The 21,236-nt window shown below is 39.4% G+C and overlaps 1 protein-coding gene across 4 annotated transcripts; it reads right to left on the bottom strand.

Moving 5' to 3' along the window:
- Positions 1–262: 262 nt before the first annotated feature.
- On the bottom strand, positions 263–16,878 carry LOC115171666 (serine/threonine-protein kinase/endoribonuclease IRE1). 4 transcript variants are annotated; one of them, XM_029728681.1, is made up of 14 exons: positions 16,792–16,878; positions 16,117–16,164; positions 15,433–15,681; positions 14,977–15,045; positions 11,170–11,232; positions 10,045–10,126; positions 9,709–9,913; positions 8,831–8,933; positions 8,282–8,475; positions 6,696–6,843; positions 1,826–1,953; positions 1,491–1,614; positions 1,139–1,209; positions 263–911 (listed from the first exon to the last, which is right to left on the bottom strand). In XM_029728681.1, the coding sequence occupies exons 2-14, from the start codon at positions 16,127–16,129 to the stop codon at positions 729–731; spliced, it is 1,632 nt and encodes a 543-aa protein (XP_029584541.1). In that variant the 5' UTR covers positions 16,130–16,164; positions 16,792–16,878; the 3' UTR covers positions 263–728. The 4 variants fall into 4 exon arrangements, with proteins under 4 accessions (XP_029584541.1, XP_029584543.1, XP_029584545.1 ...); XM_029728683.1 differs by having other exon boundaries at positions 14,977–15,042; XM_029728685.1 differs by having other exon boundaries at positions 14,977–15,036.
- Between the last annotated feature and the right edge of the window lie 4,358 nt (positions 16,879–21,236).

Genomic DNA, 21,236 nt, shown 5'->3' with positions numbered 1-21,236 from the left:
AACGATAGACAGCTGCCTCTGATTGGAAACCATACCCGGCCAAAACATAGAAGCAAAACAACATAGAATGCCCACCCCTTATCACACCCTGACCTAACTAAACAGAGAAAAACCAGCTCTCTTAGGTCAGAGCGTGACACATAAACTGAAATTAGGCAAACTATTGCAATTTTAGAAACCAGGAAATGGCAGAGTGATATCTGCATATTGTACTTTAACATAACCTTTAACATCAACATTCTTTTTGAAGGACAGCCTATCATCAATCTAGATGCCTAGATATTTATAAGTGGGGACACAATCAATGAGGACACCATCCAATATACGTATGCATAAATCATCAGATACATTTTTACCTGATTTGGAATATAATATATACTTGGTTTTTACCTGCATTAAGTACCAATTTCAGTTTAATAAAGGCTTTCTGCAAGGCAATAAAGGCAAATTAAAGCTCTGACAGAACCTGGTCAGCCATCGGGGAAATAGCATACACAACATTGTCATCTGCATACAGGTGAAAGTGATTGCTTCTTCTTCAGATAAACCAATATTGTTCATGTAAACAGTAAAAAGAACCATGACAAACCATTGGCATAGATTGGAGGTTTGCTGGTGTGGGATGGAATACTTCTCAGCGGAGCGCCTGACGTCACACTATGGTCACATTTTTTAGTTGTTGGCTTGGTTGTCGTCACGTCAGGCTCTGGGTGTGTTCTTTCTGCCGTCTAAGTCTCGTGTTGGACGGGGTAGTAATCTTGTAAAGTCAGCTCCTCAGCAAAGGAACGCATGGCCAGGTAGGTGTGGTGCAGCAGGTGGGGGAAGCGGGAGGTGAAGTAGGAGACAAAGTCATCAGGGATGGAGCCCAGAGTCTCCTGGACCTCCTTAGGAGATTCGTGGTAATGGTGTTTCTATGGGAAACAACATGTTGCTTATAAAATGTAATTGACACACATTTAGTTTCTTGTGTCAGATTTACATAAATACTCCATTTAACAGGTTTATGGGGGTAGTAGGTGGCATAGAGGATGCCTCCTCTCATGTTTTTGACTAATTAAATAATGTTTTGCAAATATACCAACATGCTTCATTTGTGTATTTTAATATAGTATGGCAATTGTATTTGGACAGAACACACCTTGTTTCTTATGGCACGTAGAAGACTTTTAACAGAGCCCTCTTCATATGCTCCTTTGCGTGTTTCTAGATCTGCAGAAGGAGGAAACACAGCCAGTAAACAAACAAAAACAATTCTATTAAGATACAGAATTATGATATTAAGAAAGTTTGTCATTAGTGTAATATAATACAACAACAAAAAAGAGATGTTGCTGTCATCTGGTCCAGTAATAAACTCATCTTGCAAATATAGTCATGTCATTCATGGCACCTCTGATCTGGATGTTAATAGAAATATACTGCAATAGAATATGGCTTTACAGGCTGTAAAGTGTTGCTGTTCAAACGCTGATCTCAGACCAGTCACTAACCTTTCCTCAGAACTGCTGTGATGTGTTCCATCCAGTTATTCCTCACCACTTCCTGTCTCCCTGACTCTAGCTGCTGTATGATTGGACCATCCGATGCCTCCATTACAATTCTGTCACTCACGTCCTACAGGGGAAGACAGTACTTTAATGAATCAAACATCTCATTTACCACCCTCTTGCTGTATGCTCAATGGACTCCACTATGGCTATATATTCTATTGACAGTATACCCATTGTTCCTGTTGTTACAGTTAAATGTTTCCCTAGTAGAATTAAATGACATTGTAATCTAGCTAACTGACATTAGCTATGCATTGATTATACTTGATTGTGACCTGGAAGAACTGCAGCTGTTTCTCCAGGCTCCAGAAGAAGGGGTGTTTGAGCACGCTCTCAGCAGAAGGCCTCCTCTGGGGCTCCATATTCAGCATCTGTTCTATCAGGTCTGTGGCCACGATGTCCTCTGGGAAAGACAAGACCAAACACACACACAGACACAGTAACCATGGGCAGGTTCAAGGCCAAGGCACTTAGTTCATTCAAAAACATGGTGATGAAAGTACCCACACTGGGCACACCACGTCATTTCAAAGTGGACAACTGGCTAATATTTGGTGGAGATGTTGATCAATGAGAATATAACCTACAGTATATTCACCCACTAAAAAGACAGCCAACAGTTGTTGAAAGTTTGTTGTTTTCACTATGCTTTGAACCATCTACTGTGAAAGCACAACCAAATTACAATGGAAAAATAATGTCAATTTTTGGTATGTTGTAACCTAAATGTGTTATCACTGCACTTTCAAACATTTAAAAGCACAACAAAGTTAAAATGGGAATGTCAGATATTGTGTTTATTCATACAACAACTTAATGTGTTATTACTGTGCTTCATCTAATAGCACAATCAAATGAACTGAATTGCAGTTGTGATTACATTAAAAGTAAATGGTGCAAGTGATCAATGCCGTTTCAAAATTCTGCGCAGATTACATATGAAGATATTTATTATTATCAAAATGTGGCCATGGATGTGTTAATTATTTTATGGTTGAATAAATACTTTTACAATAGTTTGTAAGATAACTTTAGGCTAAGGCTATATTACAAAAGTAATTTTGAATTGAGTTTGGTTGACAAGGCAACCAAATATCAACATGTATCTACTGTTTGGTTGGTTCCATCTGAGCCACTGGCTTAATCCTTAATCCTTTTATTTTTGGTTGAGTTAGAGACGTGAATCCAACATATCATTTATTAACTGGTCGACGAGTTAGTACGTAGACTCTTTACTGTATTGCGAAAGTTAAAATGAATTGTGTTTGGTTGTGAACACAACCAAATATCAACATTTGAAGAGTTTCATTCTAAAACACTATATATCCATTTTCAGAAAGTTTGGTAAATTAGCTTTTATTGTTTAAAGAAATTATGAAAGATTGTGAAAAAAACACACCAATCTAATCATGGCACGGTGTTGTTCAATGACAGATGTGTTTGTTTTTTTGCTAAATGCTATATATCTGTCTCACTCAAAGATAAATCATTTGTACTGCTAGGTTTTACACATGCAAATGTAACAAATAACTAATTGTTTAATAAAGAAATGTACAAATGATACATTTGTGACATCAATATTAAAACTTTTTTTTGTATTATTCAATACAGTAATATCTGTATGTCAAACATTTACATTTTAGACATTTAGCAGATGCTCTTATCCAGAGTGACTTACTTAGTGCATTCATCTTAAGATAACTAGGTGAAACAACCACAAATCACAGTCAAATATCCATTTCAGCTAAATAATGGGCATATATAGTTTAGCAAAAAAACAAAACATTTTCATACACATCATACAAATCTATGAATAAAAACAGTAACATTTTACACACACATGAAGGTACCCATAAGCAATAATTTGTGAAGAAAAAACACAAATGTGAAAAATTGGTGGTTGTAGCGTTTTGGAAATAAGCTCTTCATTTGAAGGAGATTATCTTCTGCTTGGATAGTTCCATCTGTGCCACTGACTTAGTCTGCTTAGACTGGTTTTAATTCCAGTTTGTCTACAAATTAATAATTTAGATGTTGTATGCGCGTCTCCAAAAATATAAGTTACAGAAATAGGACAAAATCAAATCAGATCAACCTTTAAATGCACTTTAAAGGTGCACTATGCAGAAATCGCTCTGTCATTTGCTGGTTGTTAAAACTCGCATAGTCTGCCTAATTTCAGTTTATGTTACAAAATAAGCTAGTATAGTGTAGAGCAGGGGTATTCAACTCTTTCCCTACAAAGTCCGGAATCTGCTGGTTTTTTGTTCTACCTGATAATTAATGGCACCCACCTGGTGTCCCAGGTCTAAATCAGAACTTGATTAGAGGGGAACAATGAAAAAACGCAGTGGGACTGGCTTCGAGGTCCAGAGTTCAGTTTGAGGGGTGTAGAGAATCATTGTACCATCTAAACTGCTGTGAAGTATTATTACCATAACCAAAAATATTATTTTTTCAGCTGTTTGAAACTGGTTTACAAATTCAAAGTAGAAGACGCAAATACAAAACTTAAGAACAGGAAGTATAGACATAGAGCACATAGAACAGATCTACTGCTTCTTAGACTTTCTTTCAAGTAGAATGATGGATCTATAACTCACATTTCTATGTGAATTTGGTCGGGTCACCCAAAAAGTTACATACTGCCACTTTAAATAAAGTTTGATTTCATTATTAATTTGTAGATTAAATTTGAAATGAACCAAAGTTTGAAACCCTAGTCCTATATGTATCGTCTATTTTTAGTTGAATCCTGGGCTGAATTTAAACAATAGCTGTTGATGACTTGGTGTATAGGCCTAAATAGCATCATGGATGATATATGATTGATAAAGTATGTTTACCTTTCATTTGCTCTGTTAAACCTACACTTTGGAATTACTTCGATAGCAACAGTGAATCTATTTAGTTTTTAAGTGGAGATCTCAGCAATCCTTCTCATGATAGCACATTGGTAATAGTCACTGACTATTAAGCAGGACTGGGCTTTGTTAAAACCCTGAATGGGAGACCAAAGGGATAGCGGTAGATAGATCTATTCCCCAGTAGGAGGTGCTGCCCAGCCTATAGTTATTTTCTGATAGTGTATATAACGTTGAAGATCTGACTAGGGTTGCAAAGCTATCAGTCATTTACCAAAGTTACTGGAATCTTCAGTACTTTTGGTAATTAACAAAATATATATGTCATTTCTGTAATTTATACTTTAACAACTTTTTTGAAAAATATATTCATATATAGTATTCATTTTATATTTCTGTGTCCATATTGTCATTGAGTTTCTAGTAGATAGATCATTATTTTTCAAGAGAAAATAGCCAAATTAATGAAAAAAGTATCTTATCAACAATGGCATTATTTTCAATTACCTCTGAAACTCATCCAACTATTCATTATTTTCTCAACTGCCACCAGTTTGATGCCAAAACACTGACAACAAATACATATTCACATACTGTAATAAAATAAATAAAAGTGTGTAAAAAAGATATAAAGATAAATGAAAGATACCAAAATTCTGGTAGTTTACTAGTAAACTTTGAAAGTTTCCAGTAATATACCCTCCCTTTGCAACCCTAGATCTAACATCGTTTCAATGGAACAAATTCAACATATTTTATATAAGGTTTGTCTATGTTACCATGATGACATAATCCTGTGGTTGAAATTTAACCCTCAAACAACAGTTTGTTTATGACTTTTTGCAAATTCAATTTATTTTACACATAGATTGTACATCCCAATACGTTGGCAAATTATATTTAAACATCACAAAACGTTGACACATTACATTCAAACAACGTTGATTTAACCAGTTTGTGCCCAATGAGTATTTCATCTGAACCAATGTGATGATTTTAATGAAGAAAGACCCAGAATTTTAGTTGAGACAAAGATGATGACAAAAGCAATCAATGGCAGTGCTTATTAGAACATTTTATCAGGCCTCTCTCAAAGACAAAATTTGAGATCATTATTCCATAGGGTCAGATTCTGGCTTGGTGTCTACAGATGTAGGATCTTAATTTGAATACTCTTTTGTTGCTGAGAATTTTCCTGCACGGCAGGAAATGCAAACTTGTACTATATTTGTGGTTTAAAAAGGCTTCTAAAATGTGTAATTTCCGCTTTGAAATTTCTGAATTGATTTGCCCTAAAAAAAATGTATTAATCCCTACAAAATGTTTAATTAATTATAATCTAAATAATAATTCATATTTCCTGTTGCTGCAAGATTATTTTCCTGCTGTAGCAAACTAGCTCAAATTATGATCCCACATTTACATGGGCCATTTATAGGAATGAGAACAATACTAGTTTTGGTTAATCATAAGTGAGAAGGCACACTGTTTCAGGTCATACATTTATCAACAATATGCCATTTAAAAACCCACAACCATCCTTAGCAAATAGCCTACATTTTCTTTATAGTTTATTTTCAAAGTTAGGCTACATGATGCCACTGCAAATAAATTACTATTTTCCTTTACTTTAAATTAATTAGTACTCTGATGATCATTTCAGAAACAACCTGTCACATCTGCTCCTGCCACACCCCCTAGTGGACATCCGGTGTCTCCTTGACCTGCAGCCACTGCTCCAGTACACTCTCTCTCTCTCCCCTCCCTCTCTGTTTGTGTGTGATTGTGTGGTTGGAGACAGGTGTGCTGGAGACAGAGCAGCTCCTCACCAGCTGCAATCCGTTCCATAATCAAGACCTCTACAAATACTCAGTCCTGCCACTTCCACTCTGCCAGATCGTAATATCTGTTCAGTCAGTCATGCGTCTAGCTATTTGTTATTATTTAAGATCCTGTTGTGCCTGTTTCCTTGCCTGATGCTGTTTCTCCTCTCACTGCAGTTTTGCTGCTCTGACTCTGGTTCCTGTCTCCTGTTCTGTAACTCACCATCACTCCCTTGGATTCCCCTCTGGACTTGTTTACCCTGTCCCAACCCAGCTCACTCCAACCTCAGCCTCCACATCTGGTTTCCTACATCTCCTCTGCGCTTCCCTGGATCTGCACTTCATCTCTCCCTGTGTCACAGTAAATATCTTGGTTCATTCATCCCTCTTTCCTGGTCTGAGTCTGCTCTTGGGTTCCCCTGTGCTAACACAACCTTTCAGTTGTACACTAACCTTACCATGTTTGTCTTTCTGTAATCTGTCAAGGGTCTTATTGCCATCCTCGATATTACCAGCTCGCCTATTGGGTTTTCCAAAGGGATGTTCTCCTCCTGTCAACACATAGTAAAACACACAGCCGGCAGAGAAGATGTCCACAGCACTGGTCTGTAGAGGAAGAGGAGTGTCTTTAATAATAGGTGTTTCAGAACAGTACCACAATCATTACTAGTTCTAATCTACAGGCAACCTTAAAGAATAGTTCACAAATTTGTCAGACTATAGCTAGGTTTCCATCCAATTGGCGACAGATTTTCATGCGAATATTCTAAACATAAAAACATTATATTCTACATCAAGAAAACATTATTGTTTTTCCTGCCTGTATTGTTCCCACCAAATAGGCTTTTTAAGGATAACGATCAGCACGTCATGACGTACTGCACACATTTCCTTTTTTTTTCTTCATGTACGGAATCAAACTCAAAAGTGTTTCCATTGCATTTTCAATTCTACTCATAGTTTTGTCACAAGCTGTTGAATTCAATAGAAATGTGCCTACTGGTCTTGGCACGTGCTCTCTAGCCAACAGCTAGCAGATACAGTCAGGGTAGGTTAGTCTACATGATGAGATTATGATAGATAAGAGCGAGAATATTTTTGTCAAATGGCAGTCAAACATGGATCATCATGTCAGCAGAATAAGACCCTCGATGTTTATTGGAAAGGAGCATCAAGCTCATCACCTTTCACTTTTTGGGGCAGCAGGTAGCCTAGTGGTTAGAGGCGGGTAGCCTAGTGGTTAGAGGCGGGTAGCCTAGTGGTTTGAGCGTTGGGCAAGTAACCGAAAGGTTTCTAGATTGAATTCCCGAGCTGACAAGGTAAAAATCTGCCGTTCTGCCCTTGAACAAGGCAGTTACCCCACTGTTCCTAGGCCGTCATTGTAAATAAGAATTTGTCTTTACCGACTTGCCTAGTTAAATAAAGGTTAAAAATATTTAAAAAATCACCACCCTGTGAAGTTCATAATTTATTTCATCTGTAGCCTAATAAACGGCTTGGTTTCCAAAGTCGTAGTGGGAGGACCACACACCATATCATCGCGTGACTCCAAGTTTACTTCGATATGATTGTTATTATATCAATATTTGCGCATGAAGCCGTTTCTTTTGCCATTTCTCGCATAATGTATTTTACAGGCACAAAAAGATCCCACCATGTCGAACGAACAAATTATCTATTGCATTCATAAACTTCCTGGTTCCATCATTTTTAATGGTATACTTTACTGGCATAAACATTTTGTATTAAAGGGGTTATTTTTTTATCCCCAAAAGTGGTCTGATGTCGAGCATAGTCCCCATCCCACACCATGGTTGTGTAGACGCTGCCCATCTTTCTTATGTATGTATAACATACTGTAGCTTGATCTCCACAACAGATGATCAACTTTGATTTTAGGGTGAAATGTTCCTTTGAGCAATGGGCCAATCCTGTTTTACTCCTGTAAGGAAATCCCAATTAGCCTATTTCTTTCTCGTTATCTCTGAATCTGTAATGACTTGAACAGATCTCTGGTCTAGTGTAAAGATCAGGGGCCACTCACAGGGTTTACGTTCCTGCTCTCATCCAGGACCTCTGGGGCATTCCAGCCCATGGTGCCAAGGGCTCCTGACCTCGTGCTGTAGCTTTGTCTGCCGTCTGCCAACTGCTTACTCATCCCAAAGTCTGAGATCTTGACCGTGACTGAGTCAGAGTGGTCTTTCAACAGGATGTTGTGGGGCTTCACATCACGGTGGACTGGGGAGAAAAGATCAGGATGAATCAGTCTACTGGAGTTGAGGGAAGATCATAGACCTGATCAATGATAATATAAGGACAAGTCATCAATACTGTAACTTCATTAGGATTATCTACAGAATATACTGGGCTTCTGAGGGGTGCAGCGGTCTAAGGCACTGCATCTCAGTGTTATGGGTGTCACTACAGACCCTGGTTAGATTCCAGGCTGTATCACTCCCTATGGGAGTCCCATAGGGCGGCACACACTTGGCCCAGCGTCGTCCGGGTTAGGGTTTGGCCAAGTGGTTTCTTAACTGGCTTGCCTAGTTAAATAAAGGTTAAATAAATTTAAAAAAAAAAAAGTAATAATAACCTATTTGGTGAGAGTGCAGGTGTTTCAGTCCTATCATGGTCTGCTGCAGCAGCATCACTGGTTCCAGTCCGTGAAGGTCAAAAGGTTCTTCTTTAGTAAAACACTGGAAGAGACACCCAAGTATTAGTGCGCTGATGAACCCCAAGCATTCTAACCTTGGAATGTACACTGAACAAAAATATAAATGCAACATGTAAAGTGTTGGGCCTGTGTTTCATGAGCTGAAATAAAAAAAAACTGAAATGTTACATACACACAAAAGTCGTATTTCTCTCAAATTTTGGGCACAAATTTGTATACATTCATTGGTGATCATTTATCCTTTGCCAAGATAATCTATCCAACTGACAGGTGTGGCATATCAAGAAGCTGATTAAACAGCATGATCATTACAGAGGTGCACCTTGTGCTGGGGACAATTAAAGGCCACTCTAAAATGTGCAGTTTTGTTACACAACACAATGCCACAGATGTCTCAAGTTTTGAGGGAGTGTCCAGCAACTTCGCACAGCCATTGAAGAGGAGTGGTACACCATTCCACAACATTCCAAAGCCCACAGCCCACAATCACACCAGATACTGACTGGCTTTCTGATCCACGCCCCTACCCTTTTTAAGGTATCTTTGACTAACAGATGCATATCTGTAGTCCCAATCGTGAAATCCATAGATTCGAGTCTAATGAATTTATGTCAATTAACTGATTTTCTTATATGAACTGTAACTCAGTAAAATCTTTGAAATTGTTGTATGTTGCGTTTATATTTTTGTTCACTATATATTCTAACACAGATAATCATGATGTGAGACTGTTATATGATCAAGTTTGATCCCCTTGGATAAGTCAGAGAATAAAATAGTGAGTCATTGAATTAGACCTTATCTAAAGAGGCGGCACACAGCTCGATGGCAATGTATATGAATTGCCCGTCCTTCTCAGTGCAGAAGTACCGGACGACATGGGGATTGTAGTCCAATTCAATAAGCAAAGCGACCTCTCGATCAGCATTGCTTTGTTTTGCTAGTTCAATTCTCTTCACTGCCGCAGGACGCTTGTTGTTATCATCACAAAGGAAGTAACCCCTGGAGGATAGAGGTAGAGAAAGATAAACATCTAGTCAATGAACCGATCGTAAAGACATTTTTGCTACAAAGAGCAAAGAGGGGATTAGGGTTACAAACCAATTTCCACAATAATGTTTAAGCTGGTTTACCTGAACACAATTCCATCGGCACCTATTCCAAGATGGTTACTGGTGTAGTATGTGATCTTTCCAACTGATTCCTCATCTGATGCTGTATCAAAATTAAAACGCTGTGTTCAGACAGAAAATTCCACCCTACTGTACCTTTATTGTCAAGACACAGAACCTTATCTGTTAAATCAAAGGCTTATGAGAATTATACATACGTAGGATTTTAATTTGAGCCAGTTTGCTACCACAGCAAAATAAACAGAAAATGTTAATTTTTATGTGGATTATAATTAATGGACATTTGTGTAGGTGTTAATGCATTTTTCATAACGGAAAATCAAATCTGACATTTTAAAGTGAAAATAAACTTCAGAAGCCTTTTCAAACCTCAAATACATTACAAGTTTTAAATGTCCTGCATTGCAGGAAAGTTATCCTGCAACAGGGTGATCAAATTAAGATCCTACATATACAGTAGGCCTAGCTACAATTACACATTGTATTAGCATAGCACCTATTGCTGTGTTCCATTTAACATAATCTGTAAGGAATATTGAAATGCTTACATGCTGTTGTAAATTTGGATCCAAAAAGGGGAATACTCTTTGGTCAATTGGATCTTTCGGTGTGGTTCTTGGGTGGTTTTAACAAGCATGTCAAAATGGTTGAAAGCTCACAACGTTCAACTGATTATCTTACAGTCCCAGGCAGTATATTGGAGGCAGGAGGTAATGCAGGACTTAAGATTGGATAACATCAATCATACAGTGGGATCCATAATTATTGGATCCCTTGATAAAGATGAGAAAAAAGACTATAAAATAAATAATACAATACTATATTGTATGCAAAAAAATGTTTACATAAAATAATATTATTTTATACTAATACAATTGCATATGAGAAAGAGAAGTAATTAAAACAAATCTAAAAAAGATGGGGGTCAAATGTATTGGATCCCCTGTTTTAAAAAATAAATGACAACTGTATGCAGTTTGCTCAAAATAATAGTATTATTTTTTAGTTGATCCCAAAGCAAATATGCTCTTGTAAATCGGGAACCAAAAGGGGGAACAGCCTCTGATCAATTGGAACTTTAGATGTGGTGGATGGTTTGAAAATGTCAAATAGCTGAAAACTCACCAACTGTAGCAGGTTTTCTTTCAGTCCCAGGTAATATATTGGAGGCAGGAGGTAATGCAGGACCTAAGATTGGATAACATCAGTCATACAGTGGGATCCAAAATGATTGGATCCCTTGATAAAGATAAGCAAAAGAAAATACTAAAATAAATCATTAAAATACCGAGCTATATTGTATGCAAAAACTTTTTTTTTTAATATCTACTAATACAATTGCTCAGAGACATATATTTTGTTTAACAAGTAGTAAAAAAATAAGTTACAAAAATAGAGGTGAAATGACACATAGCCTTCCCATTGCTTGGAAGGCAGCCACAGTTCGTCCTTTATTTAAAGGTGGAGATCAAGCTGATCCTAACTGTTATAGGCCTATTTCTATTTTTCCCTGTTTATCAAAAGGGTTTGGAAAACCTGTCAATAATCAACTGACTGGCTTTCTTGATGTCTATAGTATTCTCTCGGGTATGTAATCTGGTTTCTGCTCAGGTTATGGATGTGTCACTGCAACCTAAAAGGTCCTCAATAATGTCACCATTGCCCTTGATTCTAAGCAATATTGTGCTGCTATTTTTATTGACTTGGCCAAAGCTTTTGATACTGTAGACAATTCCATTCTTGTGGGCCGGATAAGGAGTATTGGTGTCTCTGATGGGTCTTTGGCCTGGTTTGATAACTACTTCTCTCAAAGAGTGCAGTGTATAAAGTCAGAAAATCGGCTGTCTCAGCCACTGCCTGTCAGCAAGGGAAAGGCACCAAAGGCTCGATCCTAGGTCCCACGCTCTTCTCAATATACATCAACAGCATAGTTCAGGCAGCAGGAAGCTCTCTCGTCCATTTATATGCAGATGATACAGTCTTATACTCAGCTGGCCCCTCCCCGGGTTTTGTGGTAAATACTCTACAACAAAGCTTTCTTAGTGTCCAACAAGCTTTCTCTACCCTTAACCTTGTTCTGAACACCTCCAAAACAAAGGTCATGTGGTTTGGTAAGTAGAATGCCCCTAGTCCCACAGGTGTTATTACTACCTCTGAGGGTTTAGAGCTTGAGGTACCTCATACAAGTACTTAGCAGTATGGCTAGACGGTACACTGTCCTTCTCTCAGCACATATCAAAGCTGCAGGCTAAAGTTAAATCTAGACTTGGTTTTTTCTATCGTAATCGCTCCTCTTTCACCCCAGCTGCCAAACTAACCCTGATTCAGATGACCATCATAAACATGATAAATTACGGAGACATAATTTATAGATCGGCAGGTAAGGGTGGTCTCGAGCGGCTAGACGTTCTTTACCATTCGGCCATCATATTTGCCACCAATGCTCCTTATAGGACACAGAGGAGTACTCTATACTCCTCTGTAAACTGGTCATCTCTGTATATCCGTCGCAAGACCCACTGGTTGATGCTTATTTATAAAACCCTCTTAGGCCTCACTCCCCCCTATCTGAGACATCTACTGCAGCCCTCATCCTCCACATACAACACCCGTTCTGCCAGTCACATTCTGCTAAAGGTCCCCAAAGCACACACATCCCTGGGTCGCTCCTCTTTTCAGTTCGCTGCAGCTAGAGGCTGGAACGAGCTGCAACAAACACTCAAACTGGACAGTTTTATCTCAATCTCTTCATTCAAAGACTCAACCATGGACACTCTTACTGACAGCTGCTGCTTTGTGTGATGTATTGTTGTCTCTACCTTCTTGCGGTTTTATTTGTTTATTTATTGTTACTTTTACCCATTTTTCTCCCCAATTTCATGGTATCCAATTGGTACAGTAGTTACAGTCTTGTCTCGTCGCTGCAACTCCCGTACGGACTCGGGAGAAGCGAAGGTCGAGAACCATACATCCTCCGAAACACAACCCAACCAAGTCGCACTGCTTCTTGACACAATGCCCACTTAACCCGGAAGCCAGCCGCACCAATGTGTCGGAGGAAACACTGTGCACCTGGCGACCATGTCAGTGTGCACTGCGCCCGGGCCCGCCACAGGAGTCGCTAGTGCGCAATGGGACAAGGAGATCCCTGCTGGCCAAACCCTCCCCTAACCCAGACGATGCTGGGCCAATTATGCACCGCCCCATGGGTCTCCTGGTCGCGGCCAGCTGCAACATAGTCTGGACTCGAACCCAGAATCTCTAGTGGCACAGCTAGCATTGCGATGCAGTGCCTTAGACCACTGCGCCACTCGGGAGGCCACCCTTTGTGCTGTTGACTGTGCCCAATAACGTTTGTACCATGTTTTGTGCTGCTACCATGTTGTGTTGCTACCATGTTGTTGTTATGCTGTGTTGCTGTCTTGCTATGTTGTTGTCTTATGTCTCTCTTTATGTAATGTTGTGTTGTCTCTCTTGTTGTGATGTGTGTTTGTCCTATATTTATATTGTATTATTTATTTATTTTTTATCCCAGGCCCCCGTCCCTGCAGGAGGCCTTTTGCCTTTTGGTAGGCCATCATTTAAAATAAGAATTTGTTCTTAACTTACTTTTTCTATAATGTTCTATAACCCCACATTCCTCCATACAGAATCTTCTTTCCAGATTCTTCATATCCTTCTTTTGCTCTTATGGACTGCCCTCTTCAATTCAAACCAGAGGTTTTCAATGGGGTTCAAGTCCGGAGACTGAGATGGCTATTTCAAAATGTGGCTTTTGTAGTCAATTAACCACTTGTTTGTGGAGTTGGATTATTACTTGGGTTAATTGTCTTGCTGGAAGATAAACTTGCGGCCAAGTGTCAGCCTCCTGGCAGAGGCAACCAAGTTTTTGTTTAAAATGTCCTGGTCCTTGGTAAAGTTCATTATGCCGTTGACCTTAACCATGGCCCCAGGATCAGTGGAAGCAAAATAGCCCCATAACATCTAAGATCCAACATCATATTTTACTGTAGGTATGAGGTACTTTTCTGCATATGCATCTGTTTTTCAACGCCAAACCCACCATTGGTGTGTGTGGCCAAAGAGCTCTATTTTCACTTGGATGGGAACTAGTTCTATGGTCAGATAACATGAAAATAGAGCTCAACCACACTAGTGGTTGGTTTGCTGGTAAAATATGGTGGTGGATCTTTGATGTTATGGGGCCCTTAAGGTCAACGGCATCATGAACTTTACCAAGTACCGGGACATTTTAGCCAAAAACCTGGTTTCCTCTGCCAGGAGGCTGACACTTCCAGCAAGACAATAACCCCAAGCACTAATCAAAATCAATTGACCACAAAATCAACATTGTGCAATGGCCATATCAGTCTCCTGTGGTTTGAATTGAAGAGGGTAGTCCATAAGAGCAGGCAAATGATATCAAGGATCTGGAAAGATTCTGAATGGAGGAATGGTCTAAGATCTCTCCCAAGGGGTTCTCCAATCTCATAAAACATTTGAGATAAAGGCTCAGTGTAATTATCCTCAAAGGGGAGGGTGCTAGAGTATTGAAAACAGGGGTGCCAATCATTTTGACCCCTATCTTTTTTAGATTTTTTTTGTATTACTTGTTAAAAATATATATTTCTCTAAACAATTGTTTTAGTATAAAATAATACAATTTCCTCATTTTTTTACTTCCCATATAGCTCAGTATTTGTATTGTTTATTTTATATTACATTTTTATATTATATAGTATTGTTGTCTTTTTTGCTAATCTTTATCAAGATTGCCAATAATGATCAATCTGACTGCATATAACGCACAAAATCATGTCATTGAGAACTACCATATCCACAATGGTGGAGATATACCATACATTTTATTATTGCCAATAAAGATAAAAAAGCCTAAAGAGGACCTGAGAGAGAAATGATAAAATACAACACCTGGCTGAAAATGTCCTGTAGATCTCCCTGAAGAAGATGCTCCCATGTTAAAACCATCTCCTAGAGCTCCAACAGGGAGAAAACGAGATAGAGAGATCTTTTGATAAATTGTTATTTCCTAAAGGGCATGTGTCTGTATATTACAGACTGGGTGATGATGTAATTCTGCTGCTTTTGAAATAGTAAATTAGAAATGAAAACAGACAAACATTAAGAATATAACGGTCAATTATATTTTCTCTGTCAAGACAACCACTTACAGATTTCACTTTGAGTTGTGACTGGGTTACATTTCTACTTTACCTTAATAAAACTAACATAAGAGACTAGTTATGTTCTTAAACACAGAATGGGGGAAAGTGTGACAAATGGTGAATGTGTAAAAAGTTCATATATTCTACATAACAGTAGTCTTGTAAATTACACTGGTATCAAGAGGAAAAGAGAGAAATGTACCCAGATCGTCGACTAGATAACGGTCCTGTTTCAGCAGACTCCTGTAGAAGGCTGATTTCACTTCTGGCCCTCCTGACTTTAAGGCTTTGTACAACTCTCTCATCCGGTCCTGGCTGGTATTGGCAGTTTGAATATTAGAGTACACCTCAGGATGGATCATTTCCTTTCTGAGCAGATCATCTGCTATGGGCATCACCATCTTGACCCTCTGGATGAGCTCAGCCCTGTGTCTATCCACAAACTCAGCAGCTGGTAGTCAGGTTAGGAAAGAAAGAGTTACAGTTATCAAGACAATGTTAGACAATCCCACTTGGTGTATGTGGCCCTAAATGGACAAGACTAAACATGTAGGAAGCTGGGAAGTTTTATCTGCATTCAGGTTCGACACACACATCAAAATGTCATAAATACTGTAGTATTTGTCCATGTAATATCAATGGTGTAGTATTAATGCTCTCTAGTAGTATGATTCTTGCTACTTTTATGTCATTTGTTGTCATTCTTCACAATGTGAATCTTTTAGGATGCCTTTAATTTTATAACTACAAAACATGGTAGAACAATTATATACAAATACAGCAAGTTAACTACAGCAGTTGTAGAAAAAATCCATGACAATTGTCCGCAGCTTGCTAAAACAAGAATATTATTTGAGTTGATCTCAAAACAAACATGTTATATTACCATCTGAAGTCATGGCAGCAAACTAAGAATGGAGAGAAGCAGTTTGCTCTGGAGAGGGAGAGAAAGAGTATTTTAAGTTACCTTTTGAAACTTTGATAACTGAAATTAGTAGCTCAAAGAAAGAGGAAATTACTTTTTTTAAATGAAAAAGAGGAAATGACTTAATGTTGCACTTTCATTCTTAACAGAGCTACATATATCCAAAATTACTATACCATAAACGTTATTTATTGGCTCCCTATAAAGAAACTGTTTATGTTCATTTCAATCATTTGTAAACAGTGTTTATTTTTTAACATAAACCAATGCATTAAACATTTCTCACGGATAGAAAAAAGGTTATAGCTATCCCTATCCCCTACAACTGATAAGCACATTTTACGCACTCTGGTACTGTATGTTCTTTACTTTCACTTTCATCTCACTAATCTTCTCTCAACAATGTTCACTTTTTGTCTCCAGATATGTATATCTGAGTCATGTTTTATGGTCTCATAGGGGTCTTCTACTCCAAGCTACTAACTTCCTGAGTACACCCACAAATATCCAGTTTAATCCTGTCCTCATTTCCCATATAACCATATCCTTGACCTTGACCCTTTTTAAAAGTTTGATAAACCTTGTCAAAATCTAAATATATACTGTATTTTATACAAATAAAGGGATACTACTTACGGTACCAGATAAGAACTTCTGCTCTCGCTGATGTTGATAGCTTGTGAGACGTACACCGGATGAGGATATACTTCTGCTGGAAGTGGGATGGGTTAGAGGTGTGGCTGAGAAGTTCAGGTTTACCAGTAACACTAACAACGCAGGGTGTGATTTACTGTTGTAGGGAATGTAGAATGTAGAGAAGCCACAAGCCCTTAATCTAAACAAGGAAGGTAGAAACACAGTATGAGAGAAAACAGATGTACACTACAGATGTACAATGTGCTGTAGAGTAGCGACTGTACATAAAACAGCAGACCATAAGGCCCTATTCAATGAAAAACGATAACCAGAATAAGTCAACAACATGTTTCTATGGACAATGAGAAAATAATGTTTGAAATTATTATACAATTTAGTTTCTTTATTTCACTCAGTAGGCCTGATGTTTGTATTGTTGAGTGAAAAACATGAGTCCAAATCTGCATTCCTGCAGGACAAGAAGATTGGTGATTTTGACTTATCCCATAAAACCGATATCTGGGTTTCATTGAGAAGAGGCCAACTGTCTCTGCTGATGAATACTCATTTCAGCAACCCCTCCATGAAAGGACATCTAAGGGTTCAGATAGTATTAGAGTACTCACTACAGTGCTGCCCTGGATCACTGCCTGTCCTGAATCGACATCTGCTGGCCTTAGGAGGACAATACTATACTGCCAAGAGACGAGTCTTGCTTTGCTGTCATGGCCTTGAGGTCAGAGACGGATGAGGAAGCGAGACATCTCACTGTCTCCTTTTTTTCTGGTTCATATACAGTCAATGAACTAAGCAGACCAGGCCAGGCTGCTAATGCATTGTTGCCTGTGGGAGAGCCACCCCTTAAGCAGCCCGGAACTGTGACAATTATTTTCAATGGCAAACGGCCTGAGTGGGAGATCTTCATTCATCCATCATCTTTTCTTGAGGTCTCTAGGGCCTCAGGAGAGTGGAAGGATCTGAACATTGAAGATAGACATGTTTTGTGTAGAGCCGGCATCATTCCCCATTCTACACTGAACAAAAATATATAAACGCAACATGCAATCATTTCTAAGATTTGATTGAGTTACAGTTCATATAAGGAAATCAGTCAAGAGAAATATATTAATTAGGCCCGACTCTATGGAATTCACATGACTGGGCAGGGGCAAAGTCATTGGTGGGCCCGGGATGGCCCAGTCAGAATGAGTTTTTCCCCACAAAAGGGCTTTATTACAGAAATAAATACTCAGTGTCATCAGCTGCCCGGGTGGCTGGTCTCAGACGATCCCGCAGGTGAAGAACCCGGATGTGGAGGTCCTGGGCTGGCGTGGTTACACGTGGTCTGGGCTGGCGTGGTTACACGTGGTCTGGGCTGGCGTGGTTACACGTGGTCTGGGCTGGCGTGGTTACACGTGGTCTGGGCTGGCGTGGTTACACGTGGTCTGGGCTGGCGTGGTACACGTGGTCTGGGCTGGCGTGGTTACACGTGGTCTGGGCTGGCGTGGTTACACGTGGTCTGGGCTGGCGTGGTTACACGTGGTCTGGGCTGGCGTGGTTACACGTGGTCTTGGCTGGCGTGGTACACGTGGTCTGGGCTGGCGTGGTACACGTGGTCTGGGCTGGCGTGGTTACACGTGGTCTGGGCTGGCGTGGTTACACGTGGTCTGGGCTGGCGTGGTACACGTGGTCTGGGCTGGCGTGGTTACACGTGGTCTGGGCTGGCGTGGTACACGTGGTCTGGGCTGGCGTGGTTACACGTGGTCTGGGCTGGCGTGGTTACACGTGGTCTGGGCTGGCGTGGTTACACGTGGTCTGGGCTGGCGTGGTTACACGTGGTCTGGGCTGGCGTGGTTACACGTGGTCTGGGCTGGCGTGGTTACACGTGGTCTGGGCTGGCGTGGTTACACGTGGTCTGCGGTTGTGAGGCCAGTTGGACATACTGCCAAATTCTCTCAAACAATGTTGGAGGCGGCTTATGTTAAAAAATTGTACGTTAAATTCTCTGGCAACAGCTCTGGTAGACATTCCTGCAGTCAGCATGCTCCCTCAAAACTTGAGACATCTGTGGCATTGCGTTGTGTGACAAAACTGCACATTTTAGAGTGGCATTTTATTGCCCCCAGCACCTGTGCACCTGTGTAATGGTCATGCTGTTTAATCAGCTTCTTGATATGCCACACCAGTCAGGTGGATGGATTATCTTGGCAAAGGAGAAATGCTCACTAAAAGCGATGTAAAAAGAATTGTACACAAAATATGAGAGAAATTAGCTTTTTGTGCGTATGGAAAATGTCTATGATCTTTTATTACAGCTCATGAAACATGGGACCAACACTTTACATGTTGCGTTTGTATTTTTGTTCAGTATACATCATTGGACAGGAAGGGTCGCAACGTTCATTCACTATAAAACATTTCGGCCTTCAATGGCCTTCAGAATAATCACAAAGGGAATTGACAAGTTCATATAGGGCATGGGGAAGACAATTAGGGAGAAAACTCTCCTCAGCTTGAGGTGCTAATGAAAGACAGCGTGGAAGACCATACAGGTTGTTACCCAGGCTGTGGTGTGCTGTGGTCAATGTCTCCACCTAGTGATGAAAAACAGAAGAAAACCAGCAAACAACAACTGGAAAACTGGACAAGCTTTTTTCAACTACAGTAGCTGAAATTGATATACAATATATGCTGAATATGTTGGTTATTGAAAAATAAACAACAGGGTTAAGCAAAACTAGGGATAACAACAAAAAAACATAAGCTTAGGCAATAACATAGAACCATGTCTTTTCTACACAATATTTCTGCACAGTATTTCCATCTGGACATTCTGTAAAGTCTAACTCAACCCAGATGGATTCCATGACAGGACAGTGCAGGCATTAATCATCTATGTAATTAGTTTGTATTCTGAACATAAATGTTAGATATTAATTATACCTTACCACAACAGATAGTCATAATCAATCAAAATGTAAATGTAAATGTAAATCCCTTACTACAGCAAGTATTTGCATTGTGTGCCCCCCAACCCCTCTTTTACGCTGCTGCTACCACTCTCTGCTTATCTTATATGCATAGTCACTTTAACTATACATTCATGTACATACTACCTCAATTGGGCCGACCAACCAGTGCTCCCGCACATTGGCTAACCAGGCTATCTGCATTGTGTCCCACCACCCGCCAACCCCTCTTTTACGCTACTGCTACTCTCTGTTCATCATATATGCATAGTCACTTTAACCATACCCACATGTACATACTACCTCAATAAGCCTGACTAACTGGTGTCTGTATATAGCCTTGCTACTCTTATTTTCAAATGTCTTTTTACTGTTGTTTTATTTCTTTACTTACCTACACACACACACACCTTTTTTTCGCACTATTGGTTAGAGCCTGTAAGTAAGCATTTCACTGTAAGGTCTACACCTGTATTCGGCGCACGTGACAAACTTTGATTTGATTGTTGGCATAATAAGAACACATTTTATCCATAAACCTTACTGAGCCTTGTGATGAGACCTCTCTTACCAGGATGAGGAAGGTCTTCCACTTCCTCTAGTGGAATCATTTACTTATAAGAGTTGGAAGCAGCTGTTAAAAGTATTTCTCCATAACAAAGGTCCCCGAAATGCTGAAGGTCAAAGGTGAACGCTGCGCTTCACTATGTAGTGATCTGTGACTGTGTTACTTCACATCCTGACAACAACGCAGTGGATTGTGAATGTTAGCGTTGGTCATATCATTGTGAAATACAGTTGACTCCTGACAAAATGTTCTTTTCAACTGCATGCCATTTTTTATTTAAACAGGGAGTCACATTAAGATTAAAATATATTTACAAGAGAGCCCTGTACACATTACAATAAAAACAGAATATTAAAACAACATACGTGTATAAAACAATACAATTTAGCACAATAAACAAAAAAACATCTAATACAAGCAATCACATTCAATTACATAGAGATCCTCAATCAATGCAATTGTGCAATTACAGTAAATGAATGTAGGACAAGAACACTGTCACACTTCTGTGCTGAATGATGAAATGAAGAGTTGTGCTGTTAATAATGCACCACAACGATTGGTCACACATCTACTGCATGCCTCATATCGAGGAAAATATTTGACTACTATTGCATACACTTGAGTTTGCAACAACAGGGTAAAATATCCAACTATGCTTCTATGACGAGATGCTATCTTATGTGTTGTTAATGTCGTGGATACACCTTGGCTTCATGCCGTTTTGTTCTTCAGAGAAGGAATGGGACATCTAGTTGATGTTGACCACTGAAGTTATGTTGACAAACCAGAGTTCATTTCAGTAGACTTTACACAATGGACACTGTCCATCACAGTTCTAAGTGTTAGAAGCATAGCACTTAGGCCTACATACCTGCTTGTGGGTAGTTTGAACTCAACTGTTTTTA

The sequence above is a fragment of the Salmo trutta genome, chromosome 32, assembly GCF_901001165.1.
Source record: "Salmo trutta chromosome 32, fSalTru1.1, whole genome shotgun sequence".
Classification (NCBI taxonomy): Eukaryota; Metazoa; Chordata; class Actinopteri; order Salmoniformes; family Salmonidae; genus Salmo; species Salmo trutta.
Note: the sequence above shows the minus strand (reverse complement) of the source record. Positions and strands in the feature narration are given on the sequence as shown.